This window comes from Myodes glareolus, chromosome 10 (assembly GCF_982192425.1).
Source record: "Myodes glareolus chromosome 10, mMyoGla1.1, whole genome shotgun sequence".
NCBI classification, from domain to species: Eukaryota; Metazoa; Chordata; class Mammalia; order Rodentia; family Cricetidae; genus Myodes; species Myodes glareolus.
In genome coordinates, this window is record NC_142035.1 from 87,193,846 (window position 1) to 87,215,326 (window position 21,481).

The 21,481-nt window shown below is 44.4% G+C and overlaps 2 protein-coding genes across 11 annotated transcripts in view; one reads left to right on the plus strand and one right to left on the minus strand.

Annotated features, from left to right (window-relative positions):
* Window positions 1-362: 362 nt before the first annotated feature.
* On the minus strand, window positions 363-12,648 carry Harbi1 (harbinger transposase derived 1). Of its 6 annotated transcripts, none has more exons than XM_087911390.1 (3): window positions 12,515-12,648; window positions 10,309-11,099; window positions 363-3,786 (listed from the first exon to the last, which is right to left on the minus strand). In XM_087911390.1, the coding sequence occupies exons 2-3, from the start codon at window positions 10,976-10,978 to the stop codon at window positions 3,407-3,409; spliced, it is 1,050 nt and encodes a 349-aa protein (XP_087767516.1). In that variant the 5' UTR covers window positions 10,979-11,099; window positions 12,515-12,648; the 3' UTR covers window positions 363-3,406. The 6 variants fall into 6 exon arrangements, with proteins under 6 accessions (XP_087767516.1, XP_048284334.1, XP_048284338.1 ...); XM_048428377.3 differs by having other exon boundaries at window positions 12,511-12,636; XM_048428381.3 differs by having other exon boundaries at window positions 12,579-12,631.
* Window positions 12,649-12,713: 65 nt separating this feature from the next.
* The window catches only part of Atg13 (autophagy related 13), a 38,596-nt gene continuing 29,828 nt past the window's right edge, over window positions 12,714-21,481 (plus strand). The window contains exon 1 of one of the 5 annotated variants that reach the window (XM_048428222.3): window positions 12,714-13,275. The gene's annotated coding sequence lies outside the window, so the exon portion shown is untranslated. Of the gene's footprint in view, window positions 13,276-13,761; window positions 13,785-21,481 lie in introns of those variants that run through there. The other 4 variants (XM_048428217.3, XM_048428221.3, XM_048428224.3 and 1 more) reach the window with 4 other exon arrangements.

The following is a 21,481-nucleotide window of genomic DNA, read 5'->3' on the forward strand; positions in this document are numbered from 1 at the left end:
AACTGGAGAATGTTAATTTTGAGTCTGTCATCTCTTACACATACAATTCTGTAAAATCTTAGAAGAATCTAGAAAATAAAACAGGCCCCAAGGATGGACACACAGCAGGGAGTATCTTTCAGTTTCTTTTCTTTTCCCAGCACTTAGAAGACTGAGGCAGGTGGGTGGCAACTTTGAAGATAACATAGTTTATAGACCTTAAGAGGGAGGCAAAACAAGCTTTCGTTAAGTTTTGCAGAACATGAAGTTATATCTCAAAGTAGAGTGTCTGCTTAGTGTATGCTAGGTTCTGGGTTTGATTTCCCAGCAATTAAATAAATAAATAAATAAATAAATAAATAAATAAATAAATCAAAGGTAGGCATGGTGGCACATATCTTTAATCCCAGCCCTTGGGGGCAGAGGCGGAGACAGGTGGATCGCTGAGTTTGAGGCCAGCCTGATTTAGAGTGAGTTTCAGTACAGCCAGGGCTACACAGAGAAACCCTGTCTCAAAAAAACAAAACAAAGGAAACAAGAGGCTGGGTATGATCTTCAATCCTAGAACTCCAGAGGCCGAGAGGCAGCTGGATTTCTATGAGTTCAAGCCCAGTCTGGTCTATAGAGTGAGTTCTAGGTCAGATTACAAAGTCAGACAAAACAAACAAATAAACAAAAACAAAATCAAAGCTGGTGCAGTGCAGCGGCACAGGTCTGTCATCCCCTTGCTTGGGGGGTTCTTGTTCAGTTAAGAAGAACTGCTGGACAGTCACACCAGGCAAGCCTGGCTGCATAGGATCTTATCTTAAACTAAACAGAAACAATGCAGGAAGAGGAAAATGTAACGAAGTCTTTGTTGTGTAATGCTCAAACCTAGTCTCCAGCAGCTATTCACTGCCTGCCTCTAGGACCTGCTTCACACACTGAATGCACTCTCCCACCACGAGACTCGCTCTTCAGAGGGGTCGGGAAGGATGAAAAATAGCATTTGGGATGGAAATAAACAGCGGATAATAGTCCATAATTGTTTTTACTCTTAAGGATGAGTCACCCTCAATTTATTTCCAGATTTCTTCTGTCATCAGCTGTTTACCTTGAAAACCCCCAGATTAACACTGCCAAAGGCAGGTAGAAAATGATCCAAGAGGCCAATTCCAAGGTGTCACATGATGAGTGGCTGAGAATCTGGGAAGAAGACAATCCTCAGGAAAATCTTTTCAGTCCCAGCAAAGACACTGAGGTGTGAACCTAATTCACACTTCTATTATCTCTATTAGGCTATTTTTACAACAGTGAAGTTTCAGAACAAGACTTGTTAGAGGTTATTCACTTCCTGGGAAGTGCTGTCTATCGCTCCACATATAATATTATAATATATAATAGCTCCAGAGTTTATGTCAAGTCATGCTTTATATCTCTGCTTTTTAAGACGGGGCTTCCACAGTGGCCCAGGCAGGCCTGGGACTATGTAGTATAGGCTGGCTCTGAAACCACAATATAACCACCTCAGCCTCCTGAGTACTGGGATTGCAAGCATGAGCCACTATGACTGGCTCTATGGCCCCTTTCTCCCCGGAACTGTCCTCTGTACAAAGAATTCCAAAATAGACTACATATTCTCACACCATAGCCTTATAAAAAAATAACCAAGGCTGGTCTGGTGGCATAATCTGTAATCCCAGCTACTCAGGAGGCCGAGGCAGGATGATTATGAGTTTAAGGCCTGTCTAGGCTAGTGAGTTCAAGGCCAGCTTGAGCAACAAAGTAATAAAATAAAAAGTAAGCTAAGGGTATAGTTTAGAGGTAGAGCAGAGAACAGACTCTTAAATTCAATCTTACTGCCACATTAAAAATGGAAAAGGAGGACCAGGCAGAGGTGGGAGGCCTTAATCCCAGCGCTCGGGAGGCAGAGGCAGGCAGGTCTCTTGTGAATTCGAGGCCAGCCTGGTCTACAGACCTAGTTCCAGGACAGCCAAGGCTGTTACACAGAAAAACACTGTCTTGGGGGCGGGGGGGGAAGGAGGATGTCAGGCTGGCAAGAAACATCAGCAGATAAAGTCACTTGCTGCCAAGCCTGCTCTGAATTTTGTAAACTTGTGGGAATCTGTTGTTGAACTGCCAGAGTCTTTAGATCCTCCGTAAAGTATAAACGTGGTTTTTACCTATATTTGAATTACCTTCTTTAAGCTGACTCAGTCCTTACCTCTAACTCTGACTCAAGAGTGAACTAGGAGACTGGAGTTCAGATGTTCCCTCTAGGAACTAGATCCAAATCATAGTCCAATTAGTGTGGGCACACTCAGGATGGTGGCTTCCCACTGTCTTTAATGTCCTCTTCAAAACAATCCTGCAAATGCAGACTAACAGTTCCTTTCTCCTCATTTCTTCTCAGTTCTAGAAATCAGTACTTCACACTTGCTAGGCAAGTGTTCACTTATATTAGATCATTCCTCAACTAAGTCACTCTATTTGCCTATGTAGACAACAAAGGTGAGAATCACAGCACCAGGGTACCAGGTGTGACGACGTACACTGTCACCCAGCAGAATCAGTACCAGGCATGATGTCGTACACCTGTCCACCTGTCACCCAGCAGCACCAGGGTACCAGGCATCACGACGTACACCGTCACCCAGCAGCACCAGGGTACCAGGCATCACGACGTACACCGTCACCCAGCAGCACTAGGGTACCAGGCATCACGACGTACACCGTCACCCAGCAGCACCAGGGTACCAGGCATGACGACATACACCGTCACCCAGCAGCATCAGTACCAGGCATGATGTCGTACACCTGTCGACCTGTCACCAGCAGCATCAGGGTACCAGGTATCACGACGTACATCATCACCCAGCAGAATCAGTACCAGGCATCACGACGTACACCGTCACCCAGCACCTGGGAGGCTGAAGGAGGAGGGCTGTGGGCTGTTATAAGGGCCAGGCCAACCTGGGCAATGTAGTGAACACCAGGACAGTCTGTGCTATCATTTTTGAGAAAAAAAAGTCTCAAACTAACTAGCAAGAAAAGAAGGGTGGAGGAAAGGAGGGGAGAAAAGAAGGAGGGACGGAACGAAGAAGTCAGGAAAAACGTTGTTTTCATTTGAGATCTCCAGAACAAAATGCTGTGGTTATGTGCTGTTCTCCTTTACTGCGGTTGTACAGTTGCGGCCAGAGAACAGTAAAGAGTGGTGAACAGCACGGGCTTCACTGCACATCAGGGGACAATGTCTTGTTTCGGTCTGGTTGACTGACACATTTGCTGGCATGCCTTCCCCCACCTCCTGCCCTTCTGAAACATTAAATGTTAATTTCTGACAAGTGTGCACATTCAGTCACACTGGATGACAGAACCTGGTGATGGGCTGGTAAGGAGAAAGTTTTCATAGTTCATTCTGGAAAGTCTCCTTCTTCCACCTTCCACACTAACTGAAGTGAGTGAGCATTAGTTCCTGCCGGATTCGGTCAGCCTCTAAATCCAGGGACTCCATTTGCTCATACTCGCCCTCAGGTGACTGTTCAATGGGTCCAGTCATTGGAGAGGACCAAACATCCATCCCGTGTTCCAGGGAAATGTTATGAAGGACACAACAAGCCAAGATGATGTGGCTGGATTTCTCCGGCGAGTACTGCAGGGCTCCCTTCGATCCATCCAGGCATCGGAACCTAGAGCAGAGGGCTCGCAAAGTCTTCTCAATCACACTGTGAGTTGCAGAATGGGCCCTGTTATAGCGATACTCTGCTGGGGTTTCAGCAACACGAAGTGGAGTCATGAGCCAGGTGTGGAGAAAGAAGGAACTGTCGCCTGAAGGAAGGACACAGAACATGTGACTGTGATGGATCACAAACAAGACGTGAAGTTCAGGGAGGACGTGGTGACACAGGACTGTAAGCTCAGTGCTCAAGATGTTGAGACAGGAACTACGCTTAAGACCTTGTCTCTCAGGAAAAAAAAGTGAAATTTGGAAATACAGTGAGTAAGGAAGGACAGGAAAATACAACAGCCTTTAGGGCCAAAGCACAGCCCACCATGATAACCGAGAGAAAGCGAGAGTTCAGCGGTGAAGAGCATGAACTGTGCTTGCGGAGGACCTGGACTCCATCTCCAGCACCTACATGTGGCTTCCAACAATCTACAACGCCACTTCGGGGAAATCAACACTATTTTGGTCTCCAAGGATACCAGAGACACACAGAGTACACGTACATATATGTAGGCAAACTCTCATATACACAAAATAAAAATAATTTTAGCCGGGCGGTGGTGGTTCATTCCTTTAATCCCAGTACTCAGGAGGCAAAGGAGGTGGATCTCTGTAAATTAAGGCTAGCCTGGTCTACAGAGAAAGTTCCAGGACAGGCTCCAAAGCTACAGAGAAACTCTATCTCATAAAAATAACAAACAGACAAACAAACAATTTTATTTTATTTTTAATTTTTTTTCAAGACAGGTTTCTCTGTAGCTTTGGAGCCTGTCCTGGAACTAGCTCTTGTAGACCAGGCTGGACTCAAACTCACAGAGATCAGCCTGCCTCTGCCTCCTGAGTGCTGGGATTAAAGGCATGCCCCACCACCGCCTGGCCTTTATTTCATTTTTTTTTAAAGATTTATTTACTTATTATGTATACAACATTCTGCCTCCACATATGCCCACACTCCAGATGAGGGCACCAGATCTCATTACAGATGGTTGTGAGCCACCACATGGTTGTTGGGAATTGAACTCACAGCCAGTGCTCTTAACCTCTGAGCCATCTCTGCAGCCCAAACAAACAATTTTAAATGAAGGCATGAACTACTACTGATTGGTTCCTTTCCCCTAGTCCTTGAAGCTTGTTCTCTACCCACAGTTCTTCATCCCTCCCTCCCTTTTCTCCATGGTGGAGGTGATGGTAGGTGGTGAGTGTCAAGGCTGGCACAAACCAGTAATACTTGGGAGTCGAAAGCAGGAAGATGGCCAGTGAGGCCAGCCTTGTCTATACAGTAAAAGCCCATCTTAAAAACAATAAAGTATACCACTGTGAGAAGCATAAGGCACTGTTATCTGACAATATCTTTGACTAAAACCAATGGGGAAAAAAGCTGACAGCTAATGAAATTCAAATCTGATTTCTACAGATGTAGTAATGAAGTAGAAACACAGGAACCAAACCCTTGGCTTTTTATTTCTTAGTGTTTTATTTTTTGCCATGCTGGGAGAGAACTCAAGGCCTTGCACATGTCAGAGCAGGGCTCTGCCTCTCTCTACAGCAGTGGCCCTCAGCATCCCCTCTGCCTCTCTCTACAGCAGTGGCCCTCAGCATCCCCTCTGCCTCTCTCTACAGCAGTAGCCCTCAGAATCCACTCTGACGTTTTTGTATTTACTTTTCTTTTTCTTGATATAGTTTCATGTAGCCCAGGCTAGCCTGGACCTTGCCAGACAGCTGAGGATAACCTTTAATTCCTGATCCTCCTTCCTTTACCTCCCAAGTGCTGGAATTATAGGTATGTATGCCACCATTCCCAGTGAGTTTTCAAATTGAAAGATACTGTTCTTTATAAAAGGCTTAATAAAGGGGCTGGAGAGATGGCTCAGAGGTAAAGAGCACTGGTTGCTCTTCCAGAGGTCCTGATTTCAATTCCCAGCAACCACATGGTGGCTCACAACCATATATGAGATCTGGTGCCCTCTTCTGGTGGGCAGGCATACATGCAGACAGAACATTGTATACATAATAAATAAATTTTTTTAAAAAAGGCTTAATAAAAATGATCAAGGGTCAGATGTGGTAGCACGTATCTTTAATCCCAGCACTCACGAGGCATAGTCAGGCAGATTTCTATGAGTTTGAAGCCAGCCTCGTCTATATGGTGAGACTTCCCCCCAAAATTCAAACAAGATACTAATTTTACAATCTCCGAAGAGTTCAAGAGAAAAAGAATTCTAACGTGAGATCTAAGACACTCATGAAGAAAAGCTCCAGATCACTGTTCCCTTTCATGTCTGAAAGCATGACCTAGGGATTCCATACACTGCACAACCATTTCTCCTCCCAGTGCTGAGAAGACTAAGACCTGTGTCTCTGTAGCCGGCAGAACTCAGGGGTGCCGCATTCTGGGATACTGCGATCACATGAGCTGGAGGAACACGAGTATGACGATGCGAACAGTGACAACGAGAAAAACCAGAAGTGGAACGAGTGATATAAAAGGCATTTCCTGTAAATGACCCTCATCAAAAGATCCTGGGAAGGCCTCAGAAAAGCAAACACAAATGGGAAGCAAAGTCCTAGTTCAAAGCACAGTGTTTAAATGTCCTGACTTCAAACAAACAAAGCAGCTCACACAGAGGTGTGACTCCCTCCCCCCACTCCCTGCCCAAGACTGGGTCTCACTACATAGTCCTGGCTGTCCTGGAACTCACTCTGTAGACCATGCTGGCCTCTAACTCACAGAGATCCACCTGCCTCTGCCACCTGAGTCCTAGGATTAAAGGTGTGAGTCACCATGCCCAGCTAGGTGCAACATTTTATAAATCCCTATCGGATACCGGGCCCTGAATACCAAAGTAAGTGCTGTACTCCTGCCCCACCATCAAGTTCAGTAAACAGTCAGATGGTTAAGACAGAGATGGGCACTGCTCTAAAAATAATAAAAAGACCTCATTTTATTTAGGATCTTATGTTTCTAAGACTGGATTAGCTGAAAATAACTGAGATGTCTCACAAAAATTTTAAGTTTATATTTAGTTAGTTTTCTTTTTTGAGACAGTCTCATTCTGTAGACCTAAACTCCCAATGTAGCTCAAGCTGACCTCAAATTCACAGCAATCCTCCTGCCTTGGCCTCCTAAATGTTGGGATTATAAGCATGGGATTATAAGCATGAGCTACCACACCTGGCTCTCTCCCCAACCACTTTTGTTTCGTTTTGAATCCAGGGTCTCGTGTAGGTCAGGTCCCTGAGCTTCTGATACTTGTCTCTGACTCTCACATGTGGGATTACAGGCGTATACCAACTCTACTCTTCTTTGAACTGAACTCACTCTTTCTAAACACTAAATTCTTTAAAATGAATGAATGTAGAAGTCGGGCGGTGGTGGCGCACACGTCTTTAATCCCAGCACTCAGGGAGTGAGGGAGGCAGTTCTCAGTGAGTTCAAGGCCAGCCTGCTCTACAGAGTGAGTCCGGGACAGTCAGGACTGTTACACAGAGAAACTCTATCTGGAAAAAACAAAAAGATAGATGATAGATAGATAGATAGATAGACAGACAGACAGAGAAATAGAAACAGAAATTGATGTAGAATCGGCTATGATGGAATACACATGTAATCCAGCACTTAAGAGGCAAGCTTGACGCCAGCCAGGGCAGAAAAGAGAGGGCTGGAGAGAAAGATGCTGGACACTAGATGGCTCAGTACAAAGGTGCTTGATACAAATAAAAAGCCTGAAGATCTAGCTTTGATTCCTGGAACCCACGTGTGGAAACAGAGAGCCAACTCCTACAAATTGTCCTCTGGTCTCCACATAAATATAAAACTGTTTTAAAAGGATATTATAAACAATGGAAGCAACACTTGTGACAGACTTAGCAATAACACCTGTGACATGATGGACATCTATCACGTAGTAGGGACTGTAATAGGTGAGAAGCACTTTTTGAGCTTAGAATAAGATCCTTTCTCAAAAAAAATTTTTAGGGGCTGGAGAAATGGCTCAGTGGTTAAAAGCACTGACTTCTCTTCCAGAGGACCCGGGTTCAATTCCCAGCACCCACATGGCAGCTCACAGCTGTCTGAAAATCCAGTTCCAGGGGATCTGACACCTTCACACCAATGTACATAAAATAAAAAGATAAATAAATCATAAAAATTAAAAAAAAAATTTTTAAAAATCCAGGAACTGGACAAGATGGCTCAGTGGGTAAAACACTTTGCCAAATGAGCCTGACAACCTAAATTCAATCCCTGGAACACACATAAAGGTGAAGAGAGAACCAATTCCACAAAGTTTTCTGACCTTCACACAAATGCTAAGAAATGTGTGCACCTAACACTTACACATCATACATGCACAATAACAACATCAACATAACTTACTGGCTGGTTATAGTTCAAGCACTGTTGGAAAACAGATATTCATGAGGGGATTAGGATCAGATAGGGAACAGATTAGAAATGCTTATGTGATCACTCAGTCACCCATAAGACGTTCTGGGAGATCTAATCCAAAGCTGCTTAACAGCAGTAGCCTAAGAGCTAAAGAAATACGAATCCCAGGTTCGCCATGACCTTAGTTAGTAAGACAGCAGAAAATGGTCCTGAACTCATCTTCCTGCCTAATCTCCCAAGTGCTGTATTACAGGTTATGCACTGCTGTGCCTGGCTCTTTCCTTTTTATTTAGGTTAGAACTCCTGGGATCAAGTGATTTCTCTTGCCTCAATCTCAACGCTACCAAATTATTCCACTCTTAAACATAATATATTGTGCTGGGCATGATGGAATATGGCTTTAATCCCAGCCCTCAGGAGGTAGAGGCATGTGGATCTCTGTGCATTTAAAGCCAGCCTGATCTACAGATCAAGTTCCTGAACAACCAGGGCTACATGAAGAAACTCTGTCTCTAAAAACCAAAACAAACAACAAATAACACGTTGTGCATTTTGTCCTTTGTCCTGCTGTTGCTTATCTAAGAGTAAAGCTTAGGGGCTAGAGTGCTACCTCAATAGTTAGAGTACTGGTGACCTTCAGACCCAACCCAGGCTGGCCTAGAGGAAACAGTGATCCTTTTGCCTCTTTCTTCAGTGCCATTGTGCCTATCTAACACTTTTAAATGGTTTTCCCCGAGACACTGGGTTTCTTTGTACAGCACTGGCTGTCCTGCAGTTCGCTTTGTAGACCAGGCTGGCCTTGAACTCACAGAGATCCCCCTGCTTCTGCTTCCCAAATGCTGAGGTCAAAGGCATGCACCACCACCACCCAGTTAAATTTTTAAAATCACATTTATTTAGTATGTGGGGCTGGGACAAAATTGCCCGGCAAATGTGTAGAGGTTAGAGGGCAATTTGCCAGAGCCAGTTCTCTCCTTCCACCATGTGGAAGACTGAACTCAAGTCTTCCGGCTTGGTGGCAAGTGCCTTCACAGGATAAATCATCTCACTACCCTCTTTTGTTGTTTTGTTGAGGGGGGAGTGGTCTCAGAGAGGTGTGCCCTAGTTGTGCCTAGAACTTGAGAACCTTTTGCCTCAGCCTCCCCAGTCCTGGGATTACAAGCAAATACAACACCCAGCTTAAATATTGTTTTTGTTTAAAATTTTAAACATTTATTTTATATGTATGGGTGTTGTGTCTGCAAGTGTATTTGTCTGAATACCATGTGCATGCCTTGTGCTATAGAGGTCAGAAGCCACTGATTCCCTTAGAACTGGAGTAGTGGGTAGCTGAAAGTCTTCATGCGCGTGCTGGGAACCAAATCCGGGTCCTCTGCAAAAGTAAGTGCTTATTATTATCATTATTATTATTATTATTATTATTATTATTATTACTTTTCGAGACAGGGTTTCTCTGTAGCTTTGGAGCCTGTCCTAGAACTAGATCTTGTAGACCAGGCTGACCTCATACTCACAGAGATATGCCTGCCTCTGCCTCCCAAGTGGTGGGATTAAAGGCGTGCACGTCCACTGCCCGGCAAGAACAAGTGCTCTTAACCATTGAGCATACCTCTCCATCCCTTAAATATTGATTTATTTTTTTTTAAAATATTTATTTATTTATTTATCTATTTATTATGCATACAATATTCTGTCTGTGTGTATGTCTGCAGGCCAGAAGAGGGCACCAGACCTCATTACAGATGGTTGTGAGCCACCATGTGGTTGCCGGGAATTGAACTCAGGACCTTTGGAAGAGCAGGCAATGCTCTTAACCACTGAGCCATCTCTCCAGCCCCATATTGATTTATTTTTAATCAAGGTACAAAGGTGGAAGGTTCAGTGGTAGAAGCCTTGCCTGACATTCCCAAACCTTGGGTTTGATCCCTAGTATATAAATAGTAATAAAAATAACTATGAGGGTGTGGTGGTATACACTTTTACCCCAGCTTGTGGTAAACAAAGGAAAGTGAATGTCTGAGTTCAAGGCCAGCCTGTCTACAAAGCAACTTCTAGGCTAGCCAGGGCTAGCAATAATAATAAAAGAAAAACATGAAGGCTCAGAGAGTTCTCCTGAGGCTGAACAGAGGAAGTATGAAGACAAAGAGCAAGACTACAGAATAGAATCTTGGACCCCCCACTCTATGGCATAACCTCTCTCTGGGTATAAACTGAAGATTTACACATACAAACTTACCGAGAAGCCAGCTATCTTTATGCATCCCAGCTTCAAACTGAGTACTTAGAGCAGACTGCTGCAGCACGGAACAGTCCTGGAGGCCACCTGGCCAGTGCGTCTCCACAGCCATTAGTGCCCCTCTGATGTCACACACCACCAGACAGTTCAAAGAATGCAGACCCTTGCGGTTCACATAAGAGAGATCTTCAGCATTTGGTGCCTTGATTGCTACGTGGATACAGTCAACCACCCCTATGACTCCTGGCATCCCTGCCAGTCCACAGAATTCATCCTTCAGAGATTGAATGGCGGCCTCATCCGCTGGAAAGTGAATAAACTGTGAGGCCCTGCCCACGAGGGCCTCAGTGACATTGGTAACACATCGGCTCATGGAGGCTTGACTAATTCCAATTGCATCTCCCATGCGAGTCTGGAAGGAGCCCGAGGTATAGAAGCCCAATGCTGCCAGGATCTGAGTTTCTGGGCTAATAGCCCTAGATCGCTGAGTAGGTCGAGAAAGACTCGCCCCCAAGAGTTCCACTAAGTAGTAAATGAATTGCCGTGGAAATCCATACGTGGACATCAAATATTCATCAGTCACATCATCCAGTTTAAAACGGTCCAAGGTCCGGTGACCTCGGCCATACAGCAAGAGATCACAGTCAAGCACGGTTATTGGTATAGCCATAGCCAATGTAGATATACACGTCTATTTGTTTTTTTCTGAATTTTTCCCAATGAACAGGCTGGCACAGGAAGTGTCAGAATTCAACATCGGTTAAACGGCTCTGGCATTTATAATCTTCTTTCTGTAAAGTAATTATGAGAAAAAAACAATTAGAGTTGAGTGGTGGTGGTGGTGTCCACCTTTAATCCCAGAATTTGGGAGGTAGAGGCAGGCGGATTGAGTTGAGGTCAGCCTGGTCTACAGAGTGAGTTCCGGGACAGCCAAGGCTACACAGAAAAACCCTGCGTTGAAAGCAAAAAAGAAACAAAAACAAAAATGAAAAGATAAAACAATTAGAAACCTACCAAAACCATATGAACTGACTCAAAACTACACACCTTTCCAGCAATTCACTTTTTAACTCTGGATTTTTCTACACTAACTCACTGATATATGACAAATTTGGCCTGATTCTCAAGACAATAGGAGTTCAATCTCAGTGACTCATTTCATGTTTGGCATTTCAACTGAGAACAGCAAAAGATTAATGCAGGTAATGGTATAATTCTTCACAAGGTACAAGAGGTCTATGGCAGCCAGGAAGCACCTAAAGGCTTAGTCATGGAGGTTTGTTTTCCAAAGCCCTATGGCTCCACCTTGTAAGTACAAGACCGGTGTGGGAGTGCTCAAACCAGTCTAACTAGGAAACTAGAGTAGTCCATGACCCTGTCTGGGGACCTACATTGTCTGCTATAACTGGCATTCTCTTTATCTCTATTTTGTTTGTTTTTTTGTTTTTGAGACAGGGTTTCCCTGTAGCTTTGAAACCAGTCCTGGAACTCGCTCTGTGGACCAGGCTGGCCTCGAACTCAGAGATCCGCCTGCCCCTACTGGGATTAATGGCGTGCGTCACCACCACCCGGCCTCCGCCTATCTCAAGAGGTACAAATCCCCAGGCTGAAGGCTAGAAAGGAAGGCTAGCTAGTACGAAAAGAAGAAAAGGAGAAAGAGGTTGAGAGAAACAAGTTTGGAAAGCCGGGGCCACTTTTACAACCCGCTTTCAAAATATTATTAAGGTCAGAGAGAGGGCTCGGGGGCACTGGGGTGGGCTGCGAAGCCTGCTGAAATGAGCCGATTCCTGAGACTCACATGGTGGAAGGCAAGAACTGTCTGACGCAACTTATCCTGACGTCCACATCCCTGCCACAGCACGCCCCTCCTCCAATACGTAAACATATTTTGAAAAGTTTATTCCTTTAAAGGTTGTGCAATAAAAAGATACTCAAGCCAGGCATGGTGGCTCACTGTAATTCCAGTACATGGTAGGTGAAAGCAATGGGAGTTCGAGGCAAACCTGGACTACGAGAGAACCAGTCAAAAAAAGAATAATAAAACAGACTCCCAAGACTAGTACAGCGCTAGGAGTAACGTCTGTAAAGTTGGAAGCTGGGAAAGCAGCATGGCCGCGGGTTCCAGGACATCTTGAGCAACAGATTAGGTTCTAATCTAACCTCAGTTACACAGAGAGACCTTATCTCAGAAGAGCAAAATACCAGCCTGACTGCTCGGACACCCGGAGTCGGCGGCGGCTGGCACGAGGTCGCCGCAGCAGCCGGGTTACCTGGAGCGCACCCCGCCCGCCCAGCCGGAGAAGGCCCTCCTCCGGAACCCGCGGCGGCGCACAGACCGCCACGCTGCGCAACAGCGGCACCGCCCCCTCCGCGTCAGCGCCCGCCCACGCCGCGTCCTCGGCACCGCGGCCGCCGAGACCTGCGCTTCGCTCCGAACATTCCACACGGAGCCCAAATGGTCTCGAGCTCCCAACATTCCTTTCCATGCACTCTTCTTTTCTAAGAGGCTTTAAAATTGTGCAAAAGATTTATTTCTGGAAAGAAACCAACTTTTATAGAGACTCTGAGGTACCGAAAGACTAAATAGGGCGTCTGTGCTGTAGCGAAAGTGCAACTGATGTTTGACAGCTGCATTTCCCACACAGCGTCCTCTCTCCCCACCGCCTGCACCGAAGCGGATGAAAACAAACACTAACGATGGCGGCGCCGGCGGGTGGCTGGTTGCTGGCTTAGGGCGGGAGACATCGCTTGACGCGTGAAGAAGAAGCTCTGAGGAAAACTAGTTGACATCGGCCCGACAGTCTGCTCAGTTCTTGGCGACAGGAGCCTCGTAAAGTGTGAGGTATCTCTCTACGACCTGTGCTGCCAATACCGCCCCGGAGCGCGGAACCCTCAGCCGGGAGGTGCGGTTGGCCCCGGCCTCCGGAATGAGAGCCCGGAGCCACTCTCTCTGCCGTAGCTTCCCAGGTACTCACTTTTGGGAATAATAACCTCCAGATGTTTCAGTGCCCCCGAGTGGGAGGTCACTGATCCTCTGGCGTCCTCTGGGCCACCTCCTTGTGGACGCCCAAGCCGACCAGTGTAGTGGAGGTTCAGCTCCTTAGCCCCCTCATTAAGTTTTCTACGGGAAGTTGGCTTGGTGTAGACCCTGTTGGTTCTTGAGAGATCCCAACCGTTACAGAAGTCCCCCTAAACTTCCTTGCTGCTTTCTTAGCTATTTGGGTTAAGTCAAGAAGGTCTGTTGGAGATAATTTATAGGGCCGTAAGAAGGGCTTGGATACCACGATGAGTAAGGTAAACCTTTTGATCATTCGATAAAAAAAAAAAAATGAGTGCCAAATGTGTGCTCCGCGTGTTGGTGAGGGTGACTGTTGACTAGTGAAAGAAAAAGGGGCCCAAAGTTCACGACAGTCTTCTTACTGGCAGTGGAACGACCTGTGGAAACCTGCGACCCAGTCTCATTAAATAACCCCTGGGTAAGTAAGAAACTCCGTGGGCTCATCACTGTCCCAGCTCAGTTTTCAGTTTTCCTTAGTCAGTCACTCAGCTCCCAGTTCATCTGCTCAATTCAATCTTAACATTTCTTTTGCCCCCTTTCTCGCCTATCACGTTGCTCTCTTCTGGGTTTCAGTTATGTTCCTGCCTCAGGCTCCTCAGTAACTGGGACTACCGACCTAGGTTGGGAGAGTTGAAACAGGGGCCAGCTACGTAGTCTAGGTTGACCTTGAATTACTACTCCTCCATCCTCAGAGTCAAATTCTGGGTTTATCAAACGTATGCCACCTTGTCTGGCTCTTGGAATTCTCTCTTATTTAATTAGGTGTGTATATGTCTGTGTGTGTATCTGTGTCTTAGTCTGCCTCCGCAGTGTTGGCATGCAGCATCATGGTCACCCAAACAGTACTTTTTATTTAGTTTTTGTTGCTATTGTTTTTGAGATTGGGTCTTTCTCTAACACAGGCTGGCCTTCACTTTAGAGCAGGGGGTGGCCTTGAACTTCTGAGCCTTTTACTCAGCCTCCTGAATACTGGGATTATAGACAGGAACCACCATACCTAACACTCAAGCCTGAGTTTAAATCTTTTAAAGGCTTGTAAGTCATTAAGTTATTCCAGATTGATTTTAAATACCTGTCTGTTTTTCCCCCGTGGAGTTGGTGTGGACCAGTTTGTTCAGGAAGTCTTCTGAAGGCCGGTGGGACTGCACAGGCAGTTTCTTCTACTGGTGTCCTTTAGTCACGAGAGAAGGGATAAGAGTGTGAGTCACCACTACTTAGGAAAACCACTCAGTGGCCATGTCCAATTGCTCATGAGTAAAAGTAGATGAAGCTGGGGATGGGGAAAAATTATAAAAGAATTAAAAGGAGTTAGAACAGAATTATGGTTTTAAAAATGCTGCTTCCACTTTGGTTCACATATACTTGAATAAAATGCAGAGGTAAAAGTCATTTTACAGTTTTTGTATTAGTATTGCCAGTAGCTCTTCAGTCATTTAAAGGTAATTTTTAAAAAAGATTTTTGTATTTATTATGTCTGCAACATTCCTCCCATGTGTGCCTGCACACCAGAAGAGGGCACCAGATCTCATTATAGATGGCTGTCAGCCACCGCGTGGTTGCTGGGAATTGAACTCATACCTCTGGAAGAGCTGTCAATGCTCTTTTAACCTCTGAGCCATCTCTCCAGCCCCAAAAGTAAGATTGGTTTTGTTTTGTTTTTGTTTTTGTTTTTTGTTTGTTTTGGAATTTTTGAGACAGGGTTTCTCTGTAGTTTTTGGAGCCTGTCCTGTAACTCACTCTGTAGACCAGATTGGCCTCGAACTCGCCTGCTGGATTAGAGGCATGCACCACCACCGCCAACCTCCTTTCTTTAAAGGTAATTTAAAATGGTATTAAGATTAGATAATTCAAGGCCAGGGGTAGTGTCCCAGGATTTAATTCCAGGCAGATCAATGAGTTCAAGGCCAACCTCCTCTGCTGAGTTAGTTTCAGGACTGCCAGAGATGTGTGTTGAGAATCTGTCTCAAAAAAAAAAATACTTTGTTTTAAATAACTTTAACTTATATTATTTTCATGTTTACCTTTTATCTATCTCTCTTTAGTGTGCTTGTGCACAAGTCTGTTTGTAGACTTGTGTTTTGTGAATAGGCATGTGGGACGGTTCTCTCCACCATGAGGGTTACAGGGTTCAAGCTCACATCACCAGGCCTGGTTGCAAACACCCTTACCCACTGAGCCATCTCACCATCCCTCTAGGAATTTTTTCTCCGTGTATTTTATCAATATGTTGTTTAGTGTGTAAACGTAAATGGCTGTTATATTTCTACAGATTATATCTAATTTTTCCAGCAGAAATTCTGATTGTGTGTGTGCATACACCTGTGCCTGCACTCATGCACAGGCTTGCATGAAGGCATCCAAATGTGCACTAAGGCATGCACTCCTGAAGTCAAAATCTGGTGTCTTCTATTACCGTCTTATATTTTGAAACAAAGTCTCTCAGCAAGCCTGCAGCTTGCTGCTTTAACCAGACTGACTGGCCAGGAAGCTTCCCACATTCCATCTTTGTCTGTCTACCCCAGTGATGGGTTAGAGAAGCTTTCTGTGTTGCCTGGCTGTTCACCTAGATCGCAGGATCCTCCAAAACCCATCATGGAGTCTGCACTCGTGTGTGAAGAAAGAGCCTTCATTCAGGCTTTAGCTTGAACTCCCTCTGTCCAGCGCAGCGGTTGAGAACAGAGAGTGCCCAGCCCAATTGGATAGGTTTTTTTTAATAGTAGTGGTTGGGGTGAGGCGATTTACAGGGTTCAGAACCCTGACTGACTGACATTTGTCTAGGGGTCTTGGCAAAAGGGGAATAGGTGAGTCCTGGGCTCAGGGACGTCCTGTAATCTTGGTAATCAATTTTTTAAATTGTTTTTATTGAGTTATATATTTTTCCCTGCTCTACTTCCTTCCTCTTCCTTCCCCTTCTGCTCTCTCCCATGGTTCCCATGCTCCCAATTCACTCAGGGGATCTTGTCTTTCTACTTCCCATGTAGATTAGATCCATGTATGGATCCTTTTTGTTATCTAGAATCTCTGGGATTGTGAACTATACGCTGATTTTTCTTGCTTTATGTCTAAAAGCCACTTATGAGTGAGTACATGTAATATTTGTCTTTCTGGTTCAGTGTTATATTGAGTGAATATGATGTTTTCTAGATCCATCCATCTGCTAGCAAATTTCAAGATGTCATTATTTTTTTCTGCTGTGTAATACTTCATTGTGTAAATGTACCACATTTTCCTTATCCATTCTTCAGTCAAGGGGCATTTAGGTGTTTCCAGGTTTTGGCTATGACAAACAGTGCTGCTCTGAACATAGTTGAGCACATGTCCTTGTGGTATGATTAAGCATCCTTTGGATATGTACCCAAAAGTGGTATCGTTGGGTCTTTATTTAGGAAGGTTGTTTCCTAATTTTCTGAGAAATCACCATACTGATATCCAAAGGGGTCGTACCAGCTTGCACTCCCACCAGCAATGCTGGAGTGTTCCCTTTACCCCACAACCTCTCCAGCATAAGTTGTCATCTGTGTTTTTGATCTTGGCCCTTCTTATAGTTGTAAGATGGAATCTCAGAGTTGTTTTGATTTGCATTTCTCTGATGGCTAAGGATGTTGAACATTTCCTTAAGTGACTTTCAGCCATTTTAGATTCCTCTGTTGAGCGTTCTCTGTTTAGGTCTGTATCCCATTTTTGGTTGGTGAAAATCTTTTTCTATTCTGTAGGCTGTCGTTTTGTCTTGCTGACTGTGTCCTTTGCCTTACAGAAGCTTCTCAGTTTCAGGAAGTTCCATTTATTGTTTCTCTCTGAGTCTCTGTGCTACTGGGGTTATATTTAGGAAGTGGTCTCCTATGCCAATGCGTTCAAGTGTACTTCCTACTTCTCTTCTATGAAGTTCAATGTGACTGACTTTATGTTGAGGTCTTTGATCCATTTGGACTTGAGTTTTGTGCATGGTGATAGATAGGGATCTATTTTCATTCTTCTACATGTTGATATCTAGTTATGCAAGCACCATTTGTTAAATATGCTTTCTTTTTTCCATTTGATATTTTTGCTTCTTTATCTAATATCAGTTGTTCATAGGTGTGTGAATTGGAATGGTGTCTTCCATTCTGTTCCATTGGTCCTCCTGTCTGTTTTAATGCCAATAGACATCTGGTAATCTTATCTAATGGTTGGAATGTCAGGTACTTCCCTTTGGATGTTGGCCCTCCCTGGGCGGTAGCAGCTTGTGCTTTTCCTGGAACCTGATACTGCCTGCCCCAGCTACCTGGGTCCTATTATATGTGACCTTTTATGTGGGTGCTAGAAATGTGAAATCAGATCCTCATATTTGCATAGTAAAAATTTTACCCATTGAGCCATTTCTCAGCCTGAAATTCTGATTATAATATCACATCTTTTCACTTTTTTCCATTGTTGCCTTCTTGTCTTTCTTTTTTAAAAAAATTAGTTGTTGGGGATATATTCATGTCATAGTGAGTATGTGGAGGTCAGAGGACAACTTTTTGGAGTCCTGTCCTACTTTTGTGTGTTCTGGAATTGAATTCTAATCTAAGGTCTGCAAAGTCTCAGTACATTACTGTTAGTGTTCATAAGTGTCATCCTGAGAGCCATGTTGGCGTTCCTTCTGTTTTGACCTTAATACAGTAGCACTTCCATTGATATTGAATAACTTGGAAAGCCATCAAATCTGATTTAAGAATTTTTCTGGATGACGGGTACCCATATGCTAAGAGAAAAGAACTGACTCCTACAAATTATCCTCTGACTTCTACACACATGCCACACCAGTTCTCACCCTGAAGAGATGAACAAATAATTATAAATAAAACTTTTTCTTAAACTTGTTGTGGAACTTCCTATCTGACCAGCATCTCTCTTCCAAGGGTGTGGTTGAACTTTGCATTGATAAGTACTTGGACTCTGCAGTGACCAGCCCTAGCCTGAGGCTGTATAGGCCCACCCAAAGGTGCCTCATTAGTATAAATGACTTTATTTGAAAAACACGACATTTCACTCAATAGGTGTTTCTGCTATACCCGGATACGCAAAGTCCCCCAAAACCAATAAGGAAACTGAGTCCCATCTATAAAAGCAAAGAGCCTTTATCCTACAGAAGTTCATGACCTGAACTCTCCTCGTGGCCGACCTATTGTCTTGATTTGAGAGCCCACAGTTGGGGTATTTTTTTTAATTTAAATTTTTTTTTTTTTATTTTCTGAGACCAGGTTTCTCTGTAACTATGATCTTGTCCTGAAACTCCCTCTGTAGACCAGGCTGGCCTCGAACTCACAGAGAGCTGCTTGCCTCTTTCTCAAGAGTGCTGGGATTAAAGGCGTGTGCCACCACCGCCCAGCTTTGGGATGGGGGTTTTTATAATAGCAGAGAGATTTTTAAGGTTCAGGGCTCCTGACTGACTGACATTTGTCTAGTTGTCCCCTGGCATAAAGGGAATGGGTGTGTGCTGGGCTAAGGGACACCAAGTGATTCTATTTACAATAGTTGGAACGTTAGAATTGTGTTTGAATGGTCTTATTCCTGGGTGGAGCATAGCTGGTCTCAGTTTGTGGTCTTTCTTGGAACCAGATATTGCTTTAGGGTAGACTGAGACTCTGGCCTACCTTCCTGTTGGTCTGTAGATCCTGTCTTGGCTGGTGTATACCAAGCTGCCTTGGGTTCTACCGTTTCAAGCTCAGGACAGATCTTGTCATAACTTGTGTTAAAACAAAAAGACACCTGTAACCCAGCACTTGAGGGGATGATAGACCTGTGAGTTTTTGGCCTGCTTGCGCAATATAGTGATGCCGTTCCTTATAAAACAAATTTGTGCTGCCTGGAGATGGTTCAGTGGTTAAAAGCACTGACTGATCTTTCAGGAGACCCAGATTTAATTCCACCAGGCAGCTTATTGTAACCCTCATTCCAGGGGATCCATGGGCTCTGCATGCATATGGTGCCCAGGCAAAACACTACTACACTTAAAATTTTAAAAAAGTATCAGAGGAAACACTAAAACTAATCTGGGTGGTACTGTCAGCCTGTAACCCCCATTTCTTGGTAAAATAACAGCTTGGTAAGATCTGGAGTTGAAGGGCATCCTCTACTGTTTTCATTTAGTCCCTGACTTCCTTGGGAATAAATCAAAACAAAAGGGATAACAACAAACAAGCAAGCAAGGCAGATGATGAAAAGATGGTGAAGGCACCTTTGAAGAGTATGTGGGAATGTACAGTCACACAGTTCCTTAATGGAATTTCAAGCCAGGCAGTTGTGGCACGTGAGGCAGATCTCTCTCTTAGTTTGTGGCCAACCTGGTCTATAGATTGAGTTCCAGAACAGCCCAAGCTACACAGAGAAACCCTGTCTCAATGGAAAACAGTGGTGCTTAGCCCCTATGGAGCAGTCACCCACTCAGAGCCTGGGTGTGGGCACAGATGAGGGAGAGTCAGAAAAATCCAACCTCACATGGGCGGTAGTGGCGCACGCCTTTAATCCTAGCCGAGGCAGAGGCGGGCAGATCTCTGAGTTCAAGGCCAGCCTGGTCTACAAGAGCTAGTTCCAGGACAGGTATCAAAGCTACAGAGAAATCTTGCCTCGAAAAACCAAAAATAAATAAATAAATAGATAAATTTTAAAAAAGGAAATGAAATTTAGTGTTATATGGTCTAGCAACTTCACTTTTGAGTGTATACTTAGGAGAATTGATACCTGTGTTCATAGCAGCATTGTTAAAACATAGAAACAACTCAAGCAAGTTTATCAATGGGTAAATGGAAAATGAAAATATTCATAGTATGCTAAATTATGTAATCTTTTTTAAAAATTGTATTTATATTTTATGTATAGTGCTTTGTGTGGATACCTGCAGGTTAGAAGAGGACATCCAATTCTATAATAGATGGTTGTGAGCCACCATGTCGTTGCACGGAATTGAGCTCAAGACCTCTGCCAGAACAGCCAATGCTCTTAACCAGTGAGCCATCTCCCAGGCCTTATGTAATCTTCAAAAGAAGAAAATTCTGAAATATGCCAGCGTAGTTAGCATTAGTTGTCGACTTGCAGTGGCTTACAGTCACCTAGAAAGGGAGTCTCAGTTGAGTGATTGTTATTTTCTTTATCAGATTGGTCTGTGGGAGATTTTTTTGCTTCCTAGGCTACTGAAGCGTGAGCTTGTGTATGAGTTAGCTAACAAGCCACATCTTCCATGGATCCTGCTGGACTCCTTTGCCAGTGAGTACCCTGGTCAGAGGCAGTTACAGCAGGGGATGGCAAACAAGCAGAACTTTGGGTTCCAGCTTCAAGTTCTTGCTCTCACTTCCTCAGTGCTGGACTGGGAGTATAGCATGAAATACCCATGACTTGTTAGGGCCTACAGGTATGGGTCTATTCTATCTTGACTAAAGGTCAGAGAGTTGGAACTTCTATTTTTATGGTTATTTTAAACAGGTGTGGCTAGTATCCAGACCTGATAATTTCAGCTATTGAGAAGTGAAAGGCCTGGATAAATCCAGACCCCTCTAGCAAGAAAAATAGAGCCGGTTCAGTGACTCTGTTTCAGGAACTACTTGAAGATAAAGTTAGATTATAATCTTGAGAATAATCTTGAGAAACAGGGAGTTACCCCCTTGTGATTATCCCTGGTATTTTTGGAATTTTTCAATTACCACTTACATATTCGGAATTTTCCAATGACGCCCTCCCTGCCCTCTTTGGAGTACTGGGTTGTGGTTTCTTCCCTTAAATACCCCTTCTCCCAGCTACTGGGGTCGAACTCTCTACCGCTGTGTGGGAAATGAGTTTCGGCCCCAGTGCACTAGTTCCTGTCCTGTCAATAAACCTCTGTGATTGCAGCAAGGACGGTCTCTTGTGAGTTCCTGGGGGATCATGTTATCTCGAGACTTGAGTGAGAGTCCCCCCCCCCCCAGGTCTTTGAGAAGTAGATCTGTTTTCACCTCTAACAAAAGTCTAAGGATCCAACTAGGTTCCTAACTCCCTTAGGCAGGTCATGGTGGATTCCATTCAGGGTGTGGTTGCCGACAGAATGTTTTAGTCTAGGGTGTGAGCGTTACTTGTCTGGTTCTAGAAACAGAAAGTTTAGCTAAGTAGGTGGTCTGTTCATTT

Bases quoted from the DNA above. Each gene is read 5' to 3' on its own strand.
- Harbi1 (XM_087911390.1), bottom strand. From the start codon at position 10,978: ATGGCTATACCAATAACCGTGCTTGACTGTGATCTCTTGCTGTATGGC. The intron at 3,787-10,308 runs GTAAGTTTGTAT...TCCTTCCTTCAG, and splicing joins TAAAGATAGCTGGCTTCTCG to GCGACAGTTCCTTCTTTCTC.